Source organism: Choloepus didactylus, chromosome 7, assembly GCF_015220235.1.
Source record: "Choloepus didactylus isolate mChoDid1 chromosome 7, mChoDid1.pri, whole genome shotgun sequence".
Taxonomy (NCBI): domain Eukaryota; kingdom Metazoa; phylum Chordata; class Mammalia; order Pilosa; family Megalonychidae; genus Choloepus; species Choloepus didactylus.
In genome coordinates this window covers 127,177,238-127,205,231 of record NC_051313.1, presented here as the reverse complement: position 1 = coordinate 127,205,231, position 27,994 = coordinate 127,177,238, and the positions used below count along the sequence as shown (strand labels likewise).

The 27,994-nt window shown below is 39.0% G+C and overlaps 3 protein-coding genes and 1 pseudogene across 3 annotated transcripts; 3 read left to right on the top strand and 1 right to left on the bottom strand.

The window, feature by feature from the left end:
• Positions 1-44: 44 nt before the first annotated feature.
• On the top strand, positions 45-824 carry H1-4 (H1.4 linker histone, cluster member). The gene has a single exon (XM_037842228.1). It carries the CDS (start codon positions 95-97, stop codon positions 755-757), a length of 663 nt encoding a protein of 220 aa, XP_037698156.1. The 5' UTR covers positions 45-94; the 3' UTR covers positions 758-824.
• On the top strand, positions 821-8,702 carry LOC119539096 (histone H2B type 1-M). The gene is made up of 2 exons (XM_037842245.1): positions 821-1,930; positions 8,320-8,702. Exon 1 carries the CDS (start codon positions 1,541-1,543, stop codon positions 1,919-1,921), a length of 381 nt encoding a protein of 126 aa, XP_037698173.1. The 5' UTR covers positions 821-1,540; the 3' UTR covers positions 1,922-1,930; positions 8,320-8,702.
• Positions 8,703-20,424: 11,722 nt separating this feature from the next.
• LOC119540809 lies at positions 20,425-22,547 on the bottom strand (annotated as a pseudogene).
• Positions 22,548-23,774: 1,227 nt separating this feature from the next.
• On the top strand, positions 23,775-25,778 carry LOC119539101 (histone H2B type 1-C/E/F/G/I-like). The gene has a single exon (XM_037842250.1). It carries the CDS (start codon positions 23,790-23,792, stop codon positions 24,168-24,170), a length of 381 nt encoding a protein of 126 aa, XP_037698178.1. The 5' UTR covers positions 23,775-23,789; the 3' UTR covers positions 24,171-25,778.
• The last annotated feature ends 2,216 nt before the right edge of the window (positions 25,779-27,994 follow it).

Here is a 27,994-nt window from a genome sequence, read left to right as displayed (position 1 = left end):
CCTATATAAACCGGCGGGCGCGGCGGCAGAACCCGAGTCCCGGCCAGTGCCTCTGTTTCCGGCTCGAATTACGCTTTCTAAGCCAGTCCGCAGTATGTCCGAGACTGCGCCCGCCGCACCCGCCACCCCGGCCCCTGCTGAGAAGACGCCAGTGAAGAAGAAGCCTCGCAAGTCTGCGGGTGCTGCGAAACGCAAGGCGTCTGGGCCCCCGGTGTCCGAGCTCATCACCAAGGCGGTGGCTGCTTCCAAGGAGCGTAGTGGAGTGTCTCTTGCTGCGCTCAAGAAGGCATTGGCAGCTGCTGGCTACGACGTGGAGAAGAATAACAGCCGCATCAAGTTAGGTCTCAAAAGCTTGGTGAGCAAGGGCACCCTAGTGCAGACAAAGGGTACTGGTGCTTCTGGCTCCTTCAAGCTCAACAAAAAGGCTACTCCCGGGGAAGCCAAGCCTAAGGCCAAGAAGGGGGGCGCAACCAAGCCCAAGAAGCCCGCCGGCGCAGCCAAGAAGCCCAAGAAGGCGACGGGGTCGGCCACCCCAAAAAAGAGCGCCAAGAAGACTCCAAAGAAGGCTAAGAAACCGGCGGCGGCTGCTGGAGCCAAAAAGGCTGCAAAGAGTCCGAAAAAGGCGAAAGCAGCCAAGCCGAAGAAGGCGCCCAAGAGTCCAGCAAAGACCAAAGCGGTGAAACCCAAGGCGGCAAAGCCAAAGACCGCCAAGCCGAAGGCAGCCAAGCCAAAGAAGGCGGCAGCGAAGAAGAAATAGGAAGTTCCTTTGGCCAACTGCTTAGAATTTTAATACAACCCAAAGGCTCTTTTCAGAGCCACCCAAATATCTCAAAAGAGCTGTTGCGCTTTCAAAAGGGGGCGTGGCTGTCTGAAAACGTGGGTCACCCGAGAACGGAGATTGGTGGGTTTCCAAATAAGTTCGCCTTGCTCGGAGCGCAAATATACGCACGGTAGGAAGGGTGAAATTTAAGTGTAGCGAGTTTTTGTGAGGTTAGAGAATAAGAATGAGATGTCACATGTCTGCAACACAACAGATAATTAAGCTTGTCGCTGGCTGCAACAAGCGCGGAGTAGCTCGTGCTCCACCACAAACCGCGTCCTTCTCAGCTCCCGCACTGTGCTAGGCAGTCAGCACGTTGTCAGGGACCCAGTTGTCCCTAGCCCAGACCCAATCAGGAGAGCTGTCTTTAACAGAAAGGAGTTAACTTCACCCACAAGCCAGAATGTATGATCCCCTAGATTTTAACTGCTCTGACATATCTAGCACTTTTGTTTGAGAAGACTTATTTACAGTACGTTTGGGTAGCCTACTGTTGGCTTTCTGATTGGGTAAAAGCAAAGTAACGAAATAGCCAATGAAAAAGTAGACCTGCAAAAATCGTTTGCATTCGCATTTGTGACGACATTCTAAAATTAATCCAATCGTAAGCGAAATCCTATTAACTTCATTTGAATACCGCATCTATAAATAAATGCGACGTTGCCAGCAGTGACTATTTTCCCAGGTGCTTGCTGTAGTGTTGTGTCTTTTCACATTACCATGCCTGAACCCACCAAATCGGCCCCAGCCCCTAAGAAGGGCTCCAAGAAGGCGGTGACCAAGGCGCAGAAGAAGGATGGCAAAAAGCGCAAGCGCAGCCGCAAGGAGAGTTACTCGGTTTACGTGTATAAGGTACTAAAGCAGGTCCACCCCGACACCGGCATCTCATCCAAGGCCATGGGCATCATGAACTCGTTTGTCAACGACATCTTTGAGCGCATCGCGGGTGAGGCATCGCGTCTGGCGCATTACAACAAGCGATCGACCATTACCTCCAGGGAGATCCAGACAGCTGTGCGCCTGCTGCTGCCCGGGGAACTGGCCAAGCACGCCGTGTCCGAGGGCACCAAGGCCGTCACGAAGTACACCAGCTCCAAGTAAACTTACCAAGTAAGCGTCTTTACACCTAACCCAAAGGCTCTTTTAAGAGCCACGCATGCTTTCAACAAATGAGTTGTAATTGTGATTCTTTAATCCCGAAGGCTATTGTTGGATTTCTCATCAAATTTAAAACACTACCATTCTTTTTTTCATGTTTTTCTGTGGGAGACTTGAAAGGAATTGTAATAACGATAATTAGCATAAATTGAGCACTCATGTTTACGTACAGTTCTATTGAACCTATTACGTCTTTTAGCATCTCAAAACTAAATGTTAATATGAACTGAACTTACTTGAAATGCAGGGCTTTCGTTTTCGTGCGTCAGTCTCCAAGTTGATCATGATACTGATCCTGCAACAGTTTGACTCTGATGACTATTAACTCTGGACACGACAAATTTATTCTCAGAGTGTTTTTTTTTTTTTTCGTCTTTTTTTAAAAAATCACCTAAACACGTACTACAAAAATTGGCTGAGGACGATGTGAATTTTCACACACAAATTAGAAAGGTTTTACCAGTTTGTTTTGCAGTTGGGCCAATTTCTGGCTGAAGTTGCCAGCTAGCCAGGGGGAGGAAGGGGAGGAGCACGTACTGTACCTAGAATGCACAGAGGGGGATGGGATAGGGAAGCAGTCTGCAATAACTTCAAGTGCTGTCCATTACCAAGTTTTCCTTCTGGAAAGTCAAATCTCTTTCCAGTCTTGACTCGAAGAAGCCAGAATCTTTATAAGCATTCCACTTAACAGTCCTCCAAGTAACTGAAGAGAAACCCAATACTCAATCGGGAGTGTGGGTAGACATAGTTGCTTAAGGACTGAGGGAGGCCCCCCTTTTCAGTACCACCCACCCTCTCCCAAATGTTCCCAAGGGTCTAGGACATGAGGCAGTAGAAAGGAAAGGAAAAGCTCCTTTTGGTAGGATATGGCTTCTGCTTGGCAAGGCAGGATGGCGTTCAGGATTGGCATTCAGGATTTTCACTGCTGGGGAATGAATTATTGTGGGAAAAGTAACTACAAGAGAGGTTGGAGGGAGGTGGGAGAGAGTGACTAAGAGGAAAGGAATCAGTTCTCAGAGTTAGACAAGATTATTGTAAGGTGGATGAGTCTGGGCTTGGAGTGAAGTGCTATTGGAGGGTGAGGTTAGCTGAGGTAGGAATTAATTTAACTAGAAAGGCTAGTGTTTTCACACCCTCCCAAACAAACACAGATTCATAGATTATGGGAATAATTTTACCGTAATATGGGAAGTTCAGTACTGAGTGGACAAATAAAATCCTAGAAAACTTTTCTTTTTAAATTCTTAAAAGCATTGAAGAACTGCTAGGAAAGGAACTCTCAGGCTAGGGGCTTAGCCCAGGTGAAACCGTGAGTACCACAGATTACTTTAGATTTTGAAATAGGTTTTCTGGAGCCTTTCCAAGAGGGGATCCTGATTTAAAAAAAAAAAAAAAAAATTAATAAAAAATACAAACTACTTTACCTTAGGTGAAACACCAGACCAAAAGCTACAGACATTCTCAAGATAGAAGGATGAACTAAAAATAACCACAAACTCAAACACACAGACTCATTCATCAGAGAGGATTGCAGAGAAGACAGTTCGTCCTGAACCTTGGTGCTGAGCAGGGGATTTTGCCACCGAGAATTTAGACTTCATGCCAGCCAGCCTTCACACTTATTTGTTGTGGCATTCATACCACAGAAATAATAATAATAATAATAAAAAAACCCAAGCTGAGAATTTAATTTAGGGATATCCCAACTGGTTTTGTGCCCCTTAGCAAATACAATCCTATGGAGAATCAAGCTTCATTTTTGGCCTCAACAAATCCCAGCAGATAAAATATCAAAGACTATGAGCAGCTTCACAATCAAAATTAACCAAACATGCCATGAAACAAGATACCAAGACCAAGGGCAACAGACCATGGGAACAAAAGGAGTAAAAGGGAGTGCCACATACAGACTTCAAATGACTAACTTTAATATGTTGGAAAACATGACAACAGTGTTCAAAATATGTTCAGGGACTAAGAAAATGCAAAGAACAACCAAGCAGATTTTAAAAAAGAACCACATAGAAATTCTAGGAATACATATATGCATCTGTATGATAAATATATATATACACATACATACATTCATGTATAATAGTAATTGTAACACAAAATTAAAATTAAATGCTTACTGGATGTGTTTAACAGCCAATTAGACCCAGCTGAAGATATTTAATGAGTTAAATAACCAGGGCTTTAGGTATTATCCAAAATGCAGCAAAATGAAAAAAAAAAAAATGTAAAAGTGAGTGTAAGTGATCTGGTATTAGTAGTGCAGATATCTGAAATGCATCTAATCATGGTACCAAAAGGAAACAGGGAGAATAATGCAGATGTGTAATTGAGAAGATCATGGCTGAGAAATTTTGTGAATTGATAGGTTACTCATACAATTAAAAATAAATCCAATGGAATGAAAAGTGATACAAGAAAAAGTGGTCACTATATGACATCGTGAACTAAGCCCAATAAATTCTTATATCAGATATAATCCTGATTTTCATAAGGCTGTGCCTTCTTCATATTGACAGCATCAGATTGAAGCACTATTTGAAATTCTGTATAGGGAGGACAATTGGGTAATTGATTATTTGCATCCAGGTAACTTAACCCAATTCTGTTCATTCTAATCAATTTTTAAAGGACTATCAAGTTTTTCTTGCAGGTAATAATATCATTAGCAAGTGAAAGTATTTGATCTTTTTTCCAATACTACTTCCAGTAATTGTTGTTAATCATCTTACTGTGTTAGCTAAAATCACAATCACTATTGACATATTGCAGACATCATTGTCTTGTTCCTCTTTTTTATGGAACTCTTTGGTAGCTCATGATTTATAGTAATACTTGCTCTTTTAGTTTGGTGCATAGTTTTGATTGTGTCGATGTAGTTTCCTTCTAATCTGATTTTAAGAGTTTTTATTAGAAATGATTTATGAGTTTTAGTCAATCAATTTTGAGCATCTGATGCAATCATGAGCTTTTCCTACTTTAACTTGTAGCAGTGAAGTACAGATAGATTTCTTAATGTTGATCCCTGTTTGCATTCCTTGGCCAAATCTTGTATGGTCATGTTGCATTATTATCTTAAATAATGGCTGGCTAAATTTTGTAAATATTGTATATGGATTTTTCCAAACTCTATTCATACATAAACTTGTTCAATGATTTTTCTCTTTTGGATTTACTTTCATCAGGTTTTGTCAATAAAATTATGGTAGCTTTATAAACTTAGTTGTAGGGCTCTCCATCTGTATTATGTATCTAGAGGTGCATAACAAATTATCCCCAAACCAAGCAGCTTAAATCAGTGAGTATTATCTCCTACAGTTTCTGTGGGTCAGGAATTCAGGAGTAACTTAGCTGAGTCATTTTGACTCAGGGTCTTGTGTGATGGTGAAGTCAAGATGTTAGCAAAGTCTTCAGTCATCTAAAGCCGTAGCTATTATATTGCTGGAGGATCTGCTTCCAGGGTGACTCACTCATGTGCCTGACAAGTTTGGGCTAACTCTTAACAGGAGGCCTCAGTTCCTTGCCACATAGACCTCTCACCAGGGCTAATAATTATCCTGAAAACAAGGCAGTTGATTTCCTCTAGAAAGAGAAATCATAAAGAGAAAGAGAGGGGGGTGAGGGTGGGAAAAGAAGCCACAATGTTTTTTGTGATGTCATTTCAGAAGTTACATACTGTCACCTCTGCCACTTTCTGTTCATTAGAGACCAAGTCACAAAACAGGTGGGAGTCAGAATAGACCTTTTCAGGTAAGGATAGTCAAAGAATCTGTGAACATATTATAAGACCACCTTTTTAATATTCTAAATATTTTAATGTGTAAATTATTTGAGCTTTAAAGATTAGATAGAAGTCAGCTATAAAATCACCTGGTCCTGTATCTTTATGTAAATGGTAGATCATTAAGAATTCTGATAACTTAGATTACAATTCACCACTGTTCACAGAGATAAAGGCCAATAAAATAGATCAGAGAGTGTCCCTGATGGATTTTTTCCTGAGATCAAGGGGCAAAATAGTGGCCTTTGCTGTTTTCTTAGCCCGGCACATAGCAGGCACTTAAACAGAATTATCTAATGTATTGAATTAATTCATCTGAGAGATCTTAAACAGCAATCTATAAAGCAAATTTCTAATGCATGTTTGTAGTTGGAATGTCCAACTAGTAGATTTGGCCTTTATGAAGCAAACCAATGGAGAAAAATAAATACTTAAAATAAAATTAATATCCCAGAAAGTAATGGGGAGTATGAAAATATAAGAAAATAATGATGTGGACAAAACAAAACTAATGGACTTTAAAATTGGACAAAAAGTTTAATCAAACTTAATAATTCATTTGAAATACAAAACTTAAGAATGATGATTGATTAATATTAAAAATTATTACCTTGTTTAACTTTTAAGAGGTGATTGAATCTGCAATGAATCTACATTGAATCTGCAGTGTAAAATGTGATTCAGCCATGGTTAGGAACTGAAATTTTGTTAAAAAAAAAGGACTTAATGTAACAGATTATTTTAACTACAAATCCAGGTATAGAGCACTTGGGGGATGGGAGGGGGTGGGTTGGTGAGACAATCAGATCGGTAAATTGATTAAATGCTCCTAACTCTGTAATTTTGTGCATAGAGTACCCTGTGCTGTGGAAATAACTGTTCTTAGATTTTCACTGTAACTGGACTGTTCAGAATGCCCAGAGGGAAAGAACATTCCCAAGTCTAATAAAATAAACTTTTATTTTGTTAAAGAAAATAATTGCTCTGTCTATTGTAATTGCTTTATCAGATATTCAGATCACCCGTAGACCCAGAAATTATTGAGTTCTCACTGAAGACTATTTTTTGTACTTTCTTCAGCTCCTTCCTGATTTTACATTCCCAATTCCCCTCCAAACCAAGAGAGGAAGAGATCAAGGTCTGGGAAAGTTCAGAGTTCCTGAACTTTGTTTTGGTAGCCTTGGCATTTGATTCTAAACAGCAAAAAGGCTCCTTCTCCTTATCTGAGCAGCAACAGTTGAGTGGCTTTTCCTTCCCTAAAACAGGAAATTTACTAACATGGGCAGGGAACAGGAATTGAAGAGAAGTGGAGAAATTGATCTTTAGCAATTCAAGCAGCATTTCATAAATACAAAACAATGCACTATAGATATAATGGCCAAATTATGGCTATTTTTTTTAGGAAAAAAGGAGGGCTGTGGACTGAAAAAGAAAGTTGAGAGAAATTAAGGGGGACTCAGAAAAGGAAAAGGAGAAGCAAACTGCTGTAACAAAAGGGAGGTGAAGAGTTGAGGGACCAGGGAAAACCCTGCAGTTGACTGTGATAGGATAAAGGCAAAAAAGATGAAAAAAGTGAGAGAGATTAGGAGATACACCTTTCATATATGTGGTGTTCCAACTGGGTATAATACTTGTCACAACAACTGAAATATTCCCCACATTTCTTGGGTGCCTCGATTAAAATGTCATTGCACCTCAGAGGCTCTTTCTAATCAGCTAATTAAAATGGCACCAATCTACACCATTCTATTCTTCTTCTTGTTCTATTCTTCATTTTACTTAGCATTACGTGACGTAAATTTGTTTATTATCTGTCTTCCCTCCCCACCTCAAGACTGTACATTCCATGAGGGCAGAGACTTAGAGTCTCTTTTGCTACTGACTCCCTAATGCCTAAGGCTATTCCAGACATACAGTAGGTTCTGATTTAGTATTTATCAGAGTATAATAGCATAATTAACTAAAGTGCACATGTCTGTAAAAACAGGGATAGAGGCCGCTGCTGAGCTGCCACAGTGGTTCAGTTGATTGAGTGACTCAGCTTTTCTAGGCCTCACTTCCTTCATCCAGACAAAGAGGATGATAATACTAACCACCTCTTAGAGTTATTTTAAGGATTAAGTGAGATAATTCATGTAAAACTCTTAAAACAGTGATAGGCATTTAATAAACATTTAGCAATTATTACAATTATTATATTTTCTTTTGTTATACTGAATTAAAATGAAAGTCAGGGTGGCCTGTTTTCTTCAGGTGGAAAACTAAAGGGAGAGAATAAAAGTTTTTGAATAATATAAATCCCACCCCAAGAAAAGTAGATGGGGGATTTGGAACAAAGATAAATTATTCAGGGATATCTCTTCACTCAGCATGATCTGAGCCATTATATGTTAATCCTAATAATGACTAAAATATAGGTAACATGGGAGCAGAGATTCCTGCAAGCACATTTTACAAATACATGTAAAAAAACCCTCTTCTTCATATAGCAGTGATCAATCCTGATGAAAAATGACACCTAACAAATAAATCCTTTTTATTTCTTCAGGGGGGAGAGATGGCTGCAGAGAAGAAATGAATGCAAACAGTAACTGAAAAGTTATGATTATGAAAAATCTGATCTGTCTGATAACAACTGGACTAATATGTACACCAAGTCCAAATCCAAGCCATCCATCCTGGTTTGCTGCACATTAATTTATCAATGTCAGCCATTGCCTGAGTGGACAAGCCTAAACAAGGGGTTTTATCTTTTTCATCTTATTTTTTGTATGAGTTACCAAAAATAGAATTTACTTCTGTAACAGGCCTAGTTACTGGAAATTCATTATTTACCATGGACTGCCTTTGCTGGGAGAAGTTTGAATGAGAGCATGACAGTACATCTGTAAATGAAATGTTACAATTAATAAAGTCTGTGGAGAATTGGAATTCTGCATTCATTGTTTGATTCAGATTCTTCTCCTGTGGTCTCCTTTTTCTTACAGATGTACATACATTTATTCATTTGTTACTTTATTTTCTGGCATCAGAGTCTGAGTGGGTAAGACCTAAGAACTGCTTTGGCTTCCTGAAGGTAAAACAGTTTAGTTTAAGCTGCCATTTGAAAGGTCACCTCTGGCATCTGAATTACAGGAAACATGGTACTCTGAAGCAGTCTCAAACTGGAGTGAGCACAGAAATCACCTGGAGGATTTTTTTAAACCCAGATTTCTAAGCCCCACTGCCAGAGTTTCTGATTCAGTAGATCTAAGGTAGGACTCAATAATTTGCATTTCTAAATTATCCCAGTGATGCTAACGTTCTGGGGATCACACTTTGAGAACTCTGCTTTTAAAGGACGAGATTGCCCTGAAATGCTGCCCCCAGACCTCGGACCCTTTCCTCCTTCAAAATAGAGACTTCTAGCTATTCCAAAACATTAAAACCTAAAAAAGGGTTAGGTTTATGTTAGTCTTACGCATTATATAGATTTCCCTTTTTAGTTTTTAGTGTATTTGGAATAGCTAGAAGTAAATACCTGCAACTGTCAAACCGCAACCCAGTAGCCTTGACTCTTGAAGACGATTGTATAACAATGTAGATTACAAGGGGTGACAGTGTGGTTGTGAAAACCTTGTGGATCACACTCCCTTTATTTTCCACTGTATGGATGGATGAGTAGAAAAATGTGAACAAAAACTAAATGAAATATAGGGTGAGAGGGGGATAATTTGGGTGTTCTTTTTTTACTATTATTTTTTATTCTTATTTTTACTTTTTCTGGTATAAGGAAAATGTTCAAAAAACATGGGGGTGATGAATGCCCAACTATATCATGATACTGTGAACAGCTGATTGCACACCACAGATGATTGTATGATACGTGAATATATCTCAATAAAACTAAATTTAAAACAAACAAAAAAAGGGATTATTTGCAGATTAATGCAGAGGTCAGAGCAGTTTGAATTGCAAAGCAAAGCAACAATCCTGCTTTGTCTTTTTCCCCTGATGGCTCAAAGTTTAGGAGAGAAAGGAGAGTGAGAAACCAGAAAGAAACTTTGAGCTTTAATCTCCTGGGGCCTCCCTGCATTCTTTTCAGGCAGCCAGCATTTCCCCTTGCCTTTAGCCTAAGACACCCTCTCATAATTCCAAAAACGTCTTTCTTGCACCACTCGTATTTATTGTCCTCATGATTGTAGGGCATTTCGTGTGAGGATAAAGAGAATATGTGCACATGGACATGTGGATAATTATTTCCTCATCTAGATATGTTATATAATCTTCAAATTTCATCTCCAGGTGCACACAGGGCCGTCAGCCATTAGGGACAGGGTCTGGGACCCACGATACTTTTCAAGGCCTGTGAAAATATTTTAATTCTAAAAGCACAAAATAACAAATGAACTTTTAGGTTGAAGAAAATGTTCTAAAATATAACAATATATCAAGCTTTATATAATTTCAATATAATATGATTATGATTATCATTGTCATTATTATTATTTTGAAGGAGAAAAGGGTCCAACAAGGCCAAAGTGCCTAGCACCCACAAAAGACAATGAGGCCCTGGGTGCAGATAGCAACAACCGTCTGACTTATTTTTATTTATTTACCTTTTTTTTTCTTTACCAAACCCTTAGCCAGACATATTTCTAAGTGCTTTACAGATGTGAACCCATTTAGTCCTCATAACAAACCTGTAAAGATAGGCACTGTGATTATCCCAATTTTAACCATGGGTATATTGAGTCACTTAAAGTTTACAGTAACTTACCCAATGTCAGACAGTTAATAAATGGCATAGAGGGACCAGGGTTTCTGCTCTTACACATCACACTGTTCTAGTTTTCTAGTGCTCAGAACGCAAAATACCAGAGTTGGATTGGCTTTTATAAAGGGAATTTATTCAGTTACAAATTTACAGTTCTAAGTGTCCAAACTAAGGCATCAACAAGATGATACCTTCACTGAAGAATGGCTGATGTCGTCCAGAACACCTCTTGTCAGTTGGGAAGGCACGACATGGCCTGCATCTGCTGTTCCTTTTCTCCCAGGTTGCATTTCAAATGGCTTTCTCCAAAATGTCTCTGGCCTTCTGTGTCTCTTAGCTTATCCAGGGCAAACTCTGGGCTTCACCTCTTAGCTTAGCATCTCCAAAAGTCCTGTCTGCATTTCCAAGCATCTCCAAGCATCAGCAAGCGTCTGGGTCTCCTGCTTTAGCATGTCCTGGGGCATTTTTATCTCTCTGCTCTCTGTGTGAGCTCCCTTTAAAGGACTCCAGTAAACTAATCAAGACCTACCCTGAATGGGCAGGGTCAAATCTCCATGGAAACAATCAAAAGGTCACACCCTAATCAAAAAGATTAATAAATCTGCCCCCGCAAGATTGCATTAAAAAATATGGCTCTTTGGGGACGTCATACAGCCAAACTGGCACACTACTAGCTCTTGGCAATTCTAAGCAATTACTCTGAATAACAACACATAAAATTTTAAAAACCTTGCCTTCACAAGTTCTGCAAAATTTCAGTTTCTCTCCCTCCCACTACTAAGGCTGCACAGGTGCTCCCCACTCCCATCTCCATCACACATACAATCCCATCCAACTACCCCAGTCTGCAGGGATGCTTCTTAACTCTTCCTGCTTCACCACTTCAACACCATATATGCTGGGACAGCCCCCATTCTCTGCATCCGTGGTATTCATCGAATTGAGTCAACCAGGTTCCTTTTGGCAGCAGTATGAGTTGAGCTTAGGATCAGAGAAATATTTTAACTTATTCACCCTCACCCATCCCCAAAGATACAGAAGCTGAGACTCAGAATCAAAGCAGCCAATGAGGAGCTATATATAGGCAATTAGAAAATGTCAGTAAAAAGGATCCCAGAAAGCAGCAGGATTGCCTGAATCTGTTCTGCTCATCTGTTGTCTATACGTATACCACTGCCACATGGCTTTAATTAATGTAGCTTTATACTAAGACAAAGCCACCACTCTTTCTCTTTTTCTTTTCTTTTCTTTCTTTTTTTCTTCCCTTTTTCCTTTTGAGAAATATTTTGGCTACTTTTATTCATCAATATGAATTTTACCATACTCCACTAAAAATCCAGCAGGGTTTGCTTGGCATAACATTGAATTTATTGGTTGTTTTGGAATGTATGAGCATTTTAGCATGCTGAGTAATAAAACATAAACATATTACAGTATATGTTTCTTCATTTAAGCAGATCTTGTCTTTTGTCATTTCAATTTTTCATAGTTTTATTTATATAGATTTGGATTTTTTTTTTCTTGGATTTAGAATCCTTAGAATCTGTTGTACTATTTGAATGATGTCTGGATTCCCTATTATATTTTTCAGGTAGATCATTGCTAATGTATAGAAAGGTCATGGACTTTTATATGTTGCTCTTATATGTTGAGCTCTTATTCGATCTAATTGTTTACACATTCTCACGGATTTTTATGTTGAAAATTATATTATTTTCAAGCAATTAAGATATAGTCTTTTCTTATTGAATTACCTGTCTTTCTTCTTGACCTTGTGGTGCCATGTTGAGTAGGAGTGGTGCGATAGCACTCTTGCTTCTGACTCTATGGGAATCTTTCCAAAATTGTACCATTCTTTTGTTTACGTTACCTGGTGCTTATGAAGTTCTCTTCTCATTCAAATCTTTTGAAATGTATACGGTGAAAGAGTGTTATATTCTAACAAATACTTTCTCCATCTATGGAGATGAGCATGTAATTTATCTCTTAATCTCTTAACACTATCAGATTTAAGATGTTAATCCTTTTTTCCATTCTTGGAATAAAACCTTAGTTGATCATGCTATACTATTATTTTTTAACTAATACGACATCTTGGTTTCCATTTGCTCATGTTTTAATACGGCTTTTAATGAATGTTCTTTGGTGAGATGGGGCTATAATTTTCTTTCTTTCCTATTTCTTTTCTTTTTCTATTTTCTTTCTTTTTTATTACTCTCCTTTAGCTTAAAATTCCTTTAGGTTATACAATTTCAAAAGAAAAAAAATGAGTAGGGACAATATCCCTATTTTTCTATTGAAACCACTTCTATAAAATAAGGATCAATTCCTTAAGAATCACTAAAGCTCATAAAACTCAAGTGAGTTTGGTGTCATTTGGGTTTTATTGCCTATTCTATTTCCTTAACCACAATTTGTTTATTTAGCTTTACTCTTACTTATGTTCTTTTTTTTTACTGAAAATTATTCTTTTCTGCTAAATTAATTTGTAAAAATTGTTAAAGGCATTCCCTTGTGATTCATTATATCTACCTTTTGATAGCTGCATTGTTCCCTTCTTTATTCCTACAACTATCTCCTCCCTTTATTTTCCTTAATTAGTTTTGTTAGAAGTCTATTTTATTAAGCTTTTCAAAGAACAAGCTTTTGGTTTATGGATTGTCTCTATTTTTTATTTAATTAATACTTATTCTTTAAAAATTTCTTTCTACTTTATTTTGATTTACTTCCTGTTCTATTTCTAGCTTCTTTTAGTGTATGTCTAGTTTATGTATCTTCAATGTTTCTTGTTCCTTAACATTTGCATTTAATGTTATGTATTTCCCTTTTAGTACCACTTCAGATACATCCTTATATCCATTTATTTTGGAATATTACATATGTTCCCTTATGATTTCCTTTCTAATATATGGTATTTAGGAGTGTAACTTTTGGTTTTCAAATATATAGGAAATTTTCTTGTTTTATTTTTACTACTTTAAAAAAAAATCTATTGCTCTTTAATTAGATTGTAGAAAATCTATCTGGTTCTTTTAAAAATCTGCCTAGCTTTTATTCTTCCTTGATCCCTGATTGTTCTAGTGTACCATTTTTAATTTCTTTAAACTTTTAGTAAATAGTTATTTTACAGCCTATCTGATCATTTCAATATCTGAAATTCTTTGTCTTGGGAGGGCTCATCCAAGGCTCCTGTTTGTGTGGAAAGCTGACTCTCCATAATTTCTGTTTTCCTCTTCGATTTGGTCACATTTATTATGAGCTTGTATAAGGACGTATCCCAAATTCCTGATAGAGTACCTGGCACCTAATAGGTGCTCAATAAACAACTGCTGGCTAAATAAATGATTTGTGTGACTCTTTGCTTCAAGATATTTATGTTTGCCTTTGTAAGGCACTACTAGAGGATGCTACAAACTTGTCAGTTTAATTTCCCAAGACACATTCATTGAAACCCATACCCTGTGTTAAATCCTTGGAGCAAATTTCTTCTCCTTGCCTCCAGAAAGCTCTTCAGAGACAGTTTTCTTTCTCAGCAATCTGCCAGATTTGTTTTTTTCTCCAGTTTACCCTTTTTCCCAGGGTTCTGGTGTTGTGCTAAATGTCTCCAGTTCCATTTAAAAGCCTAGAATCCTCACCTCCAAAGAGTTTCCCTTAATCCCATAATTCAGAATCCTGAAAATGGTGCTTGCCCTGGGGAACCCCAACTGAAGTGTTTTATCACACAGATTTCAGCTCCTAGATTTTTCTTGCCCTGGGGAATTTGGGGAAATTTACTTTGGTTTTTTGGTTAGCTGGGCAATGATAGGCTGGTGTGTTTATTGTAGAGTATTCCTTAGGTATCTTGCCTTCCTCAAGAGAGCTTTTCAGAATATCTTGTTTTCAACATTGACAGTGTCCCCCTATATCCCTACTAATATTTTAGCCTTAAATTCTATTTTGTCTGACATTAATATTGCTATACAGTACTTGTTCTCTCTTGGTAAAAAATTCCCATACATATTTTTGCTGCATCTTTATTTTCTTTTTCTTTTTTCCTTTTTAAATGCATGCATGATTTATTTTCAGCCTCAAATAAGAGAAGCACTTTCTAATGCACATTTTTATTACATGCATTCTTTTATGAAAAAAGGCAAGCACCATAAATAGATAAAATGTACATTGTTTGAAAAAGGACAAAGAAAACAAAATTTCCATAAGACTACAATTATTATAGCAAAATAATTTAGAACATACTACATTTAAATTAACATCTACAATTATTTTGGCATTCAATTTTATGTACACGTAAAAAAGATCTTTGTTCTTGGACCTGGAGAGAATTTTTATGGGAAAAAAGTCTATCAGAGAAATTCACTTATTTATAAGCTTCCTAGCCACTTTTTTTTTTATATCAATATTCCTGCAATGAACCATCCTTCCCCATATGACTTACATAACTCTGTTTTTTACCTACAAAAAACCCAGACAGACACTCCAAATTCCCATTCTTTGCCTCATAAAGGATTAGCTGAACCACTTGTCCCCACTGATCAATCAGAATGATAAGTTTGGTAAACAATTTTTGGCTGTTTGTCTCCTTCACCCAGACCCCTGAAATTTGATCCACCCGCAGCCTGAGTTAGCCCACCCCTCTCCTCAAAGGCCCCTGAGGAGAATAAGCTGACTTCAGGGTGTGACATTATGTGATCATTATCTGATCCTGCCACACTTTCATCCCATTTCCCCACACCCAGTTCCTTCTAGCCTTATTGACTCCTCCATATAAAAGAAAAACTCTTTTTGCTTTACCCTTGAAAACCTTGCAGAACTTATGATCTGAGCATTCTCTCTATTGCAATAGTCCCCTCCCCTATTGCAATAATCCTTTTGAAAAAAACCTCTTCTAACCAAATCTGGATTTATTTTTTTATTTGAAACAGCTCTTGGACTATTTTTGTCTGCCCTGTTCACCGTGTTTCTCTAAATTCACGTAAATGTGGAAAGAACGCTCCAGTTTGGGTTAATCCTTACCACCCTTCAGAGTTGTTTAGAGGCCAGTTTCATATTTCATGATTCTCACATTTAAAATCAGTTGCTTGGACCCTTAGACCCCTATTTAAATTCTATTAATTAAATAGTTAATGGCAAAATTTGGTTTCAATTGTGGGGCAGATGGTCAAGTGTCATTGACTTGACTTATTTATTAGTTGTATTTGTACTGAATTGGAAATAAATCAGACCATAAAAGTTCCCAGGCAATGTGTCCTTATTCATAGAATGATCACATACATATGTACAGATAGGTGCCCTATTGAGAGTAGAATTTCAAGGGGAGACTGAAATTTCAGTAAAGCTAGAGAAATCATCATACCTAAAATGATTGCCTGTTTTCTTAACTTTCCAGCTTTGGCTCTTAATCAGTGGCTTTCAACTTTACTCATAATGGAGATGTATCAAGGTCTTAATTACTATATTAAAGAAGAGGTGGTGTTGGTAAAGCTTACAGTATTAACAAATAAACAAAGCTAATGGTAATGCTAATATAAGCTAACAAATAAAAACCAATGATCCTAGACAAAGAGTCAGAAAGAGATAGTACTTAAACATATATATACATATATGGGAAAGAGGGGGGATTCAAAGGAAATATACCAGTATTTTATTCTGCTAGTTACCCTTCCCTATAAGTAGAGATCAGAGCACCCATATCAACAGTTCCCTGGCATAGCACTTCACACATTGTAGAGTAAACCCAGATCACCAGAGGATCTCATTAAGCTACAGCCTGGTTTGTAGGTCTGGTGTGGAGTCCAAGGCTCTGCATTTATAACAAGCACCCAGGCAAGGAGCTACTGCTGGTCCAGGTATCAAAATTTGAACAATGAGGCCCAAACAGAAAGTAAGCCACTGACTGCCACAAGGAATGTTACAGGAAAAACAATACAGAATTAAAATATACAATATGCTGTGGGTTGATTCATGATGTGGTGAACAATAAGCAGGGTAAGAAGGATATTACATATGTCTTGGGACAGGATGGGAGTAGATGGATAATGTTATTTTCCATTTGATGACCAAGAAAGGATATTTACATATGGTGACTAGAGGAAGGTGAAATTTTACCAGCCCTTTAAAAAAGTGAGGGAGAAAGAAGAATATTATAGGCACAGGGAACTTAGTGCAAAAGCTCTGAGGTAGGAGGTGCTGGGCATTTTGAGGTACTACAGGAGGCCTGTGATCGAGAAGTAATGGGAACTCAGATGATGGAGGGCTCTGCAGGCCACTGCAATGACCTCGGCTTTTGTTTTTAAGGGAGATGGGAAGCTATTACAGGGTTTTGAGGAGAGCAGCAACACAGTAAGACTTGAGTTTATAAACGCTCATTCTGACTCTGTATGGCAAGTGGTTCATAAGTGTGTAAAGGTGAGAACAGACAGACAGTGAAGAGTTTACTGTGGAAATCCAGGTGAAAAATGAAAGCTGATGAGATCAGGATGGTAATGCTGGAAGCAGAAAGAATTGATCAGATTCAGGATAGATTTTGGAGGAAGAGTAGACTGAGTTTATTGTTTGACTGGATATGAAGTGGGAGAGAAAATGAAAAGTCAAGTATGGTTTCAAGGTGTTGGGTCTGAGAAGCTGACAGAAGAGTACAATTTCATTGAGATGGGGAAGACTGTGGACAGATTATTTGGAGACAAGGTCAGGAGTTCAGTTTTAGGCAATAACATAGGATGTCTAATGAATATGATGAGTAGCAATTGGATATACAAGTCTGGAATTCAGATAAGAGATCCAGACTAGAGATATGAATTTGGAAGGCAATACTATAGGATATTTAAAGCATGAGACAGGAAGAGATCAACTTGAGAGAGGAGGTCCAAGAACTGAGCCTGGGAACATTTCAGTATTTGGAAGACATCCTCTGAGACAGGACAAAAGGGTTTGGGGATGTGATAGGATTTATTTAAGTTTCTAGGGAGAGGGTGGTTGGGAAAGCAGGATATAACAAGTTCAAACCTCAGATTTTAAATCAGAGTTCAAAGTGTCAGACATCTCTGTGAAGTATGGGGCATTGGCACCTGCCATAAGGGAAGATATGGGAATGGAGTGAGAGCCCAAGAAAGAACTAGAATGTTGACTTTGAGAAATGGGAGGGGGGAGGAACAGATAAAAGGAAGGCAGAGGACTATTGCTGACAGGGCGGCGCAGGAATGAAACACGGACACAAAGTTAAGAGTTAAGGGAGCAGGGGGTCCACTGCATCTCGTGCTAAACGGACGACAATGCAGCCTTGCTCCAGCTATTTATTTCAGAAGATCAGGTGTATATGCTAAAGGTCCTCAGGTGGGGGAGAGCCCACCAGATACCTATGTTTACATCAGGTGTATACAATCTAGGTTTACATCAGGTGAATACAATCTAGGTTTAAGACAATGGTAGTCACAAGACACACATCTTTACAGGGCGGTCCTGCATGGCATTCTATGCAGGCCTGCGGCTCAGCGTTCTAAGCCACCACTCTAGATATGCCTCAGGCAACATGGAAGACTCAGTTTCCCACAGAGGACCATCATGTTTCCTCCTCTCTCTCGGTACTGAAGGAAGTAAAAATAGTAATCTATCCCAAGGTTTTGAGGAGTTTAAGTGTCAGTCCTGCAGAGGGTGATTTGTCCTCTGAAAAGAGGCAGCTTTGGAAGGATTAGAAAGAGCACAATAAAAACAAGCCTTCTCTCTGAGAGCTGTAAGAATATAAAACACCAGGATTTTCTATAAGGAGGTTGGGACTTCATTATCAATTTCCTCCACAGCCAAAAAAAAAAAAAAAAAAAAAAAAAAAAAGCTCTGGAAACTTTTCTAATTAGAGAATAGCTCAACCACTAGAAAATACTACCCACTGGGAAATCAGAAATGGATAATTGTCATCTCCATCCAGATAATTTCAGGTTAGTATTCATGATGGTTTAAGAACAATTATTCAAAACAAAAGACAAAAATAACTTTAATAGATCAAGGGAAAAACAAAAAGAGAGACTGGTAGGGAAAATCCTGTTTTATGCATTTTGGGGATAAATTAGCTGGGAGATAACAGGTCAGTCTGGGCAGTATGTCCCTTAAACAAGTTGTCTACAGGTACCAAAGAAAACAATTGTAGCTTACATATATTCCCCAAGAGACTCTGCAAATTTAGCTGTGGAATCGTACAACAGGTTGTCTCTGTGAAATGTGCCAACATCATTTTATCAGCACCTCCAGGTCAGTGAAGCCAGGTGTGTACCATTTTCCTCAATGGAATTTCTCATTTTCACTGCTATGATTGATCAATTCAATTGCCCATTCATTCATGTGCTGAAGGCTACTAAATGCTGAGTAGTCTACCAGGCTAGAAATCTTTGTCTCTACCATGGAGACAAAGATCAAAGGGGCTCTGTCCCGGTTATCAAAGAGTCAAACAATAATAGCACAGTGAAAATTCAGTTGTGATAAGAGAGCTACGAATCAACTGCTTTGAAAGATCAATTTTCCAGAAAGTGTCCTTTATCTACATATTTATCTATCTCATGGATAAATGTGTTCACATCTACCTCAAGAAACATGTACAAGAAAGTTCATGCAATATTGATCTCAATAATCTTAAAAAGACAAAACACAAATGTCTGTTTCAGTAAATTAGGTACATCAATGTTACCATTTATCAATAAAAGTGATGGTACTAGAGTAAAATATAGCAGTATGAATGAATCTCAAAAACATTTGTTTGAATGAAAAAGCAAATCATAAAATAATATATAGATATGACTCCATTTTATATAAAGATAAAGATAGGCAAAATTAAATATCATATGGATCCGTACTTAGAAGGTGAAACTAAAAGGAAAAACAAAGGACTAATTAACATAAAATGTAGATAGTGTTTTATCTCTGGGAGTGTGGGTATGGGGGAGGAGAGATGGAATTGGACAGGGCTATTCAAGGCTTTCTAAAATATTAATGACAGTCTACTTCTTAAACTGGGTTATGAGTACCAGGTATTTGTTTTATAATTCTTCTTTCTGCTACACGAAAAAAATCTATAAATACATATATTTTACTTTAAAATTTTAAAAAACCTCTAATCAGGGGTAAGGATCTCCTCAAGTCCACTGGGTGGTTCTTGGCATTTTAAACATTTCTCCTATTGTTTTCTTCTTTACCTATGTGCCATAGCTTCATTTTGTTCAAATATATCTAAAAATGCAGGCCTTGGAAAGAATTAAAAAAATCATAAACAGCATCATTACTCCATAAAACTCAGTTATTGTGTCTCAATCCTAACAACTGATCATGTGATATGTGTATTTCTTGCTAGGGGTCGCCATTTGTCTTTCTCTTCCTGTGCCTAGTTGCAATTGCAGATTGTATCACTGGATGACTCTTCTTTGTGTATGCACATTTTCTGTCTCCCAGACCCTATCTCTTCCTCTTTGGGTAAATTTCTTTCTTCATCTTTATCCCACGCTATTCTTTTTCCTCTACTTCCGTTGTTTCTATTTTATTTCCTCTCTTTCTGCCACTTTCCATGGCTCTGATTTTAATTTTCTTTCTCTTCTTTCTCCAGTGATTAAGTATACCATACAATAAAAGCTTTTTCAATTCTATGGATTTCCTTTAGTCTTAAAAAAAATGCTCTATTCCACTTCCTTTTTTTGGATTTAATAAGTTCTTCATTTAACAAGTCTGAATTCATTTCCACCACATGGTATTGTACACTGTCATCTGTTGAAACAGATTTCTTTTTAACAGATCTTAGTTTAAAAAAAGTCATATATACTGTGAGTTTTGTATAAAATGGTAGATAGTAAGTTAGTTCCTTTCTTTTAACATAAGCCTCAACGTCACTGCAGAATATAGAACATAGGCCAAAGAAAGCATATTCAGTCACTGGTATAGAGCAGTATTGTTTGTATAATTTGAAGCTTTCTGAATGGACGAGTTCAGGCCTGATGCAACAGTAAAAAGATTACTTAATGAATAATCTGTATATGGAAATTGTACAAAATGTTATTAACTTTAATCATTAATAGCTTAAACAGCACTACATTACTAATTGCTATTTGAAATAAAAAACTTGTTTTGAATCCCCTAGAAGACTGCATGTGTACATAACCATGCCATGTAATGTCAATACAGATCTCAACAGAAACTGGCTTTAGGGAAGAGTCACAAACATTTAAACAATGGTTTTAATCATCATTTTAAGTATATGATAGGAGAAAAGTGTGCTTCATTTAAATATATATCATACCAGTGATGCTGGCAAGGTTGAAGTTTACTCCTAATGGTGATAGCTATAAAAACTAGTTTGTACATGATGAAAAAAATTAGAAAAAAAAAAAATACCTTTGAAATAAATTTTTTAAAAAAATGTTCATAGTGGTTTGTTTCAACAGTATGCATTTTATGACAATAACATGTACAGATTGAAAGCACCCTAGGGCTCTCTTATATACTAAAGAAAGCAAACATTTACATTATTCACGAACTGTACTGAATTAAAAAAAGATCAATGGTAGACTTACCCCTTAGTTTAAACTGTCTTGGGGTGTACAGATTTAACACCATTTAAGTAATGATGATAAGTACTTTATCATTTAAGTAAATGCCATTCATTAAATTGAAATTGGTATGGGGAGGATGTGCCCCCCCCACACACACACAGAGCTGAGCAAGCTGACCAGTACACATTACAGTTTTGAAAATGAAAGTTATATACTATATGTTACAAGTCCAAACCAGGCAGTGTCAAAATGACATCTATTTCTTTGCTTGCTTTGTGATCATATCCCTTGGTAGTGTAAAGGGTCTAGTGGCACTCGGCTTCTTTTTTTCTGCAGGTTTTAAAATCAGAAAAGAACACATTAGCATTTCATCCACACTCATCATGGCAACTACATTGTCAAACTCTCCACAATTGGGTGCAGAAAACAGTGACCAACTGCCTTTTGGCAAAAAAAAAATCATATCCATCGTCAACCACCTGATGGGCTCTACATATAAGATCCAAATCATGCTTATGGAGAAATTTTGCAAGCACTTCTGCACCAAATGTGAAGGACACTTCTCTGTCATTTGCACCCCAGCCTATCGGGGTGAAACCACAAAAGATCACAAAGAAGACCTTGATCTGGTACATCAGTTGGTCGCATTATTCACGGAATCTGTTCCATAGATTGAAGATCTGGTGATAAACCTCCATGACAGCAGAATATATTCTCATCCACGATGGCTGCTATCGGTACAGTTAAAGCAGTCTGTTAAAAGTTTTCCATAGTTTAATGTTGTATCTTCTTTTACATTCATTATAAATTCCATAAATTCTATTGATGCTGGCACATTCATGGATTCCTCAGAGAAGAAAAAAAGTTTCGGGATATTAGATTTTGTAGGCAAATAACAGTCTCCAGTGACTGCTTCCTTCTGTCCACACAGTCCCCAAAAAACAGGCAGTTGCATTCTGGTGGGAAACCGCAGGACTCCAGTCGAGCAAATCGTAGTATTGCCCATGGATATCACCTCATATTTTGAGTGGTGCTTCAAGTTCTGGTAGGATACGCTAACTGAAAAAGATCTCACGAGACTTTAAGCACAATCCTCTAATTTCATGCTTCTGTAGTTTGGCCATTCTTACCCGCCTTTGACCCTCTCACTTCCAGCAGCCATCGGAAGATGCTGTCGATGTTGAGTTTATCTATATCCGCGCTCTTATTCCCACCGCCCACCCTGAGACCCACACCTCCTTCCCCACGCCGCGAGCACAGAGGCGGTGGCGGTGGCGGTGGCGGCGGTGGCTGCAGCCACGTCGTGTTCCGCCCCAGCCGCCCGGCTCTCTGCTTCTCCTTCTTTCCCCGCTGGAACCACAGAGTTCCCTTCTTTTTAAAACCAGAAATAAGCAACAAGAAGCTTTCTCTCTTTGGGGGGTGGGGATTGGGGTGGGGGTGGGGGGACGACAGCCCAGGGCAGCTGGAATCTTCTGGAGAAAGGCCTAGGCTTTGACTCCACATCTGCCTAAATCTGGCGCCATCACTTACAAGTGGCAGAATCTTGGGGAAGTTACTACGACTCGGGTTCCCTGAATTTCTCTAAAATGGAAACTATAATAATACGTATCACATAGACATTCTTTAGATAACTAAATGAATGAATGAATACATATTTAGCTGGTTAACTTATTTTGAAAATTACTAAATTGGCTTAATGGGAAAATAGGGAAGAAATAAAGAAGATGAACAGATCGCCAGGCCCATTTCCTTCTCATCAATTAACGTGAGAAAGACATATAAATATTTAGGGATACAAAGATGAGATATAATGAAGTCAAGGAGAGTGCCTCTTGGCTGCTATCCCAGGACTGGTGGAGACTTGGTGGAAAGCTGTCTGTGAGGACCTTTGCAGCCCATGGATGGTGTGTGTGTGTGTGTGTGTGTGCGTGTGTGTAAGGAAGCAGTTTAGAATAATAGTCAAATTTAGGAAGGACACCCTCCCTGCAAAAAAGAGAGAAAAAAATTAAGAAGCCTGCTTCAGCCAAAGATAAATTTAAAATGAAGCCATTAAATACCGGGTTCTTCCATTTTAGGTTTTTTCACCAGACTGAAGAACTGTTTCTGATCCTTGTTTTGTGGCTAAGCTGGATAAGATTTGCCTTTTTCCGGTATTATCTGGCCATATTGACTAAAAAGTTATTTCGTTTCTTATCTCTCCTTAAGGAATATTATTTTGCTTTCGTACTGCGATCTTATTCCTCCACCGTTGTTTTCACTTTATATGTGTGCAATTTGTAAGCAGTAGAAAACACTGACTCCGGAATTGTCTTCTCAGTCCTTCTTTTCTGTCTTATTGCTTTAGAAACTAGATTCTAATGTAAAGATCTAGTTTTCCAGGAGCTGTAATGAAGCCTCGCAATTCAAGTGTACCGGTGCCACAAGCTTAGCCTCCCTGGCATTTCAAAACATGGGTGGGACGGTCTTCTCGTTTTAAAATTAGTAAGCTTTCGTTCCGAATGGAGACAACCTGGCTAAACACTGTTAGCCAGGTTAAAGAAGCTGGCCTGATTGGTGGAAATTGCTCTTAGGACTCGGCCAATAGGAGCGTAAAACTAGAATCCTTTATTTGCGTACAGGCCACCAAACGCACGAGCGAATCAGCGGTTGAGGAACCAAAGTCCTTATTTGCATAATACTGTCTACAAGTAAGCGGGATCATGCGCTGCTTGCTTTACTCGTTAGAGAAGCCATAATACGGAAGCCATGCCTGAACCAGCCAAATCAGCTCCTGTCCCAAAGAAAGGCTCCAAGAAGGCAGTAACCAAAGCACAGAAAAAGGATGGCAAGAAGCGCAAACGCAGCCGCAAGGAGAGCTATTCGGTCTACGTTTACAAGGTGCTGAAGCAGGTTCACCCCGACACTGGTATTTCGTCCAAGGCTATGGGTATCATGAATTCCTTTGTTAACGACATTTTTGAGCGTATCGCAGGCGAGGCGTCGCGCTTGGCTCACTACAACAAGCGTTCGACTATCACCTCCAGGGAGATTCAGACCGCTGTGCGCTTGCTGCTTCCCGGGGAGCTGGCTAAACACGCGGTGTCCGAAGGCACTAAGGCTGTCACCAAGTACACCAGCTCCAAGTAAAGTTGAAAGTTTGGATATTTACTGCTAAACCCAAAGGCTCTTTTCAGAGCCACTCACGGTTTCACGAACAGAGCTGTTTACTGTTGCCTTCTGAACTTAAAATGATTGAGCGTTGATATATAGCATTCTGTCGTTTGGTTTAGTGCCTCAAGTTAGAGCGCAAGCAACCGCTTCTCGGCAGTTGCATGCGCTTATAGTTTTTCGTACAGGATTCTTAACTGATTTCCCTGTACTTGGAAGTGTTCATCCTTTACTGATTTGCACGGGGGTTGTGACGTGTGAGGGCCAGTAATGAAGAAAGCTAAGCGGCCGCAGATGACCGGTCTCTGTTTACAAAGTGTGACTCTTGAGCAAAGGAGCTTACAGCGGCATTTGAGAACCTGTTTTTAAAAACGTATTGACGATTCTCTTAGCGTTCGTTCAGTTATTTCCGCTCTCATTCTGTTTGATTTTGTTAATGCCCTTTCCTTCGCTTTGCGTAAGGCTCTTAACAGTTCTAATGAACTCTAATCATCTAATGTTATTTTAAGGACCTATTACCTTGGGGGAGGGGGACAGCTACTGCAGTCCAATAATGGAAAAATGTATTCTTAATGTCTTAATTTTGCTTTCTCCTTTTCTAAAGTGCTTTTAAAAGGTGCTTGTCATCGGATTAGGTTCTAATGAAGGTGAATAAAATCCTGCTTCTCCCTCCGTCCCGTTTCACAAACTAGGCATGCAAAATCAATTCTGTCTAAGCCATTTCGGTCTCGTCAGTGTAATCACAATATAGACATTGGCTCCGCAGCCTCGGGTCCATCCTCTTTTACTTGCAGGTCCTCTTCCGAGTTCATCTACACCCTAATCCCTCTAATCCCTCCTCCGGTACTCCTTCCCTTGCTTAGTGCAGTAAAGGGGGCGTGATAGTGGCAAGGACAAATGTAGAAGGTCCCAGGGCATGTCAAAGGGCACTGTGGAAGCGAATATGAAAGTGCAAAAAGACTTAAACCACAGGCTTCCTTCCTCATCTCTCTGGTCACCAAGGGGTAGAAGCTACCTTGGGAAGATAGGTGAGAAAGGCTGGCTTGGGGGTACCTTGCTGGTCAGTGGAAATCCCAATTCCAGCCAATAATCACTCTCACTGTCCTATGGAGGCATCTTTGAAAAACACCTTGCCAGCCTTGCCAGCTTTATCATTCAGTCTATCTGGTTGCCCTTTCATTTTCCTAACAAATTACAGTAACCACAAAGACACAATAAGTATTTGTTTTCAAGTTAAATTACCATTGTGTTTCAACTATGGTCTTCTTGATTTTAGTTTGAGATAGTTCTTAAATTTCTCAGTAGCAAATCCAGTTTTCACTCAGAGCCACCGTGGTCTTTTTGAAACCACGCATCATGTTGTCTTATCCCTGTCCAAAGCCCTTTAAATGATCTTGCACTGTTCTTAGCACAGATTCCAAAATCTGTATTATAGCTTCAAGCTCTGCCATGTCTGACCTCAGCTAACTCTCCAATCCAACATCAGGAGATTCTCTTTCTCCTTTTAGTCTTCCTCCTCCATCTTCCCCTCTCCCCAGTTTCTGGAATTTTCCCTGGATCCCTCCAGTTTCTATACCTTTGCAATTTTTCTCTCTGTCCCAGAAAGAACACACACACACACACACACACACACACACACGAGTTGATTGATCAACTACTCCCACATCAGCTTAAAGATCATGTCCTTGGGGAAGCTGCACCCCTACTAAGTTACTCATAGCCCCAAAGAACCTGCTGCACTTTCAAGATCTGTATGGTTGAATTAGGACCAATTCCTAAGGCTGGGGAGGGACTCTGGTTTCCCTGGAGCACACGCAAGGAAAAGGGAGACGCCTATACGAAGTCGATGTGATTTTGGAAAGGAAGGAGGGGAAATGCCCTGGGGCTGGGGGTGGGGGTGGGGAGCCTGCACAGCCTTCCAGGCCTTCCAGGCAGACAGAAGGAGCATGCATGTTGAAAGAGCGGGTAGGCATTCATTCATATTCCAATGCCAAGCACTGAATTACGTACTGAGGACACACAGAACAAAGGTTTTCAAACTGCATCAGAATTACCCCCAGGGTTTATTAAAGCACAGGTTGCTGGTGCCACCCCTAGGCTGTTCGTTTCACTAGGTCTGAAGTAGAGGTCAAAGAACTTGACTTCCTACAGAGTTCCCAGGGTATTACGGATGCTAATGGTCTAGGACTACACTTGAAGAACCTCTGATAGAAAGCATAACAAGCTCACCAAATCTTCTGTCCTTGAGTAGCTTACCTTGTGGTAGAGGTGAGGTTCTGATAGAAGATTGTGAAGGATCTGGATGCCAAAGACAGATGTTTACATTTCTTATGTAGACAGTGTAAAGTTATAGAAAGTTTCTGAGCCTGGATAATCTGGTGGTAGGAGATTGTGTAGACTGAGGGCAATGGCAGTCATTAAAGGAGATAAGGGTTGAAGCCAAAGAAACGGCAGCAAAAATAGAGCAGTGGATACAACAGATAAATCCGAGAGAAGAGAAATGAATTCATTCAGTATTTGTCCAATATGATTAGATTTCCTCTGTGCCAGACACTGAGAATATAGCAATGAATAAGGCAGACAAGATTCTGCTCTTATGGGGCTTATATCCTAGTGGAGGAAGACAAACAAAAAAACCAGTTGACAACTCAGCAAGTTCATTTCAAATACAGCACTGAGGATTATGAGGAAAGAAAATAAAACCCGGTGCTGCAATAGTGACTCGGAGATACTTTAGATAAGGGAAACAAAAATGTGTGGAATAAAAGTTCCATGCAAGGGAACTATTGGTGCAAAAACAAAAACTCCTAGGGCAGGGAGGAGGTTGTGCTCAAAAAAATGGAAGGCTTGTGTGCTGGGAGGTTAGTGAGCAAGGGCAAAATGTTGAGATGAGGCTGGGAGTAAAATAGGTACCAAGACCCAAAGACGGAGCTCAGATTTTTACCGTACATAGTATGGGAAACTATTGAACAGGATTTAAAGCACTCTGGTAACTCTGTGGAGAATGAATTCTATGAGATTAAAAGTAGAAAGAAGCAGAAGAAAGCTTCTTTAAAAGGTTATTGAAATAATCCTGGTGAAATTATTAGAGTTGGATTTAGGAGGTAAAAACCAAAAGATTTTATTCATGAATTGCTCTTTAAGGGTGAAGAGACAAGTAACATTTGTTGAGCCCTTTATATGTATAAGAAAATGTGTCCAGCTCTTTACCTCACTTTACCCTCTCAAAATCTACATTATCTAGTATTCACCACCTTTAACTGACTAGGATGTATGCAAGGACTGGCACTGGGCTTAGACTAAAGGCAGTGTGCTTCCAGAGGTTGTTTGCTTATCCACTGCCCTACAGTGCTGTTGTAGTCCTTGGATAGCTATTGGGCCTTATAGTTTAATCAGGAATTCCAGGAGAGCATGAGATTTGGCTGGCTGGGACATGACACTTTTATATTCTCCTAAGCATACTCCATTGAAGATGTCAAGTGGGCAGTTGTATATGTGAGTCTGGAGTTCAGAAGCAACATAAGAACAGGACCTAGACATTTTGAAACTTTAGGAAATTGCCATTTTGATGTTGTCAGGAAAGATTGGGATTGGATATTACTCATGGAGAGAGAATCAGGGGCTTGTCCTAGAAGTACTCCAAACTTTATTGAGGAAAGAGACAGCAAATGATCCTGAATAGTAGCTAGTGAGCTTGGAAGAAAACCATGAGAATGGGGTTCCAGAAGTTGAGAATATAAAATGTTTCAAGAAGGAGGACATGGCAAACCGGGACAAAGGTTAATGTGATGCAGAGTGAGATG

What these genes read in the sequence shown, in the direction of transcription:
- H1-4 (XM_037842228.1), top strand. Translation starts at nt 95, where the DNA reads ATGTCCGAGACTGCGCCCGCCGCACCCGCCACCCCGGCCCCTGCTGAG.
- LOC119539096 (XM_037842245.1), top strand. Translation starts at nt 1,541, where the DNA reads ATGCCTGAACCCACCAAATCGGCCCCAGCCCCTAAGAAGGGCTCCAAG.
- LOC119539101 (XM_037842250.1), top strand. Translation starts at nt 23,790, where the DNA reads ATGCCTGAACCAGCCAAATCAGCTCCTGTCCCAAAGAAAGGCTCCAAG.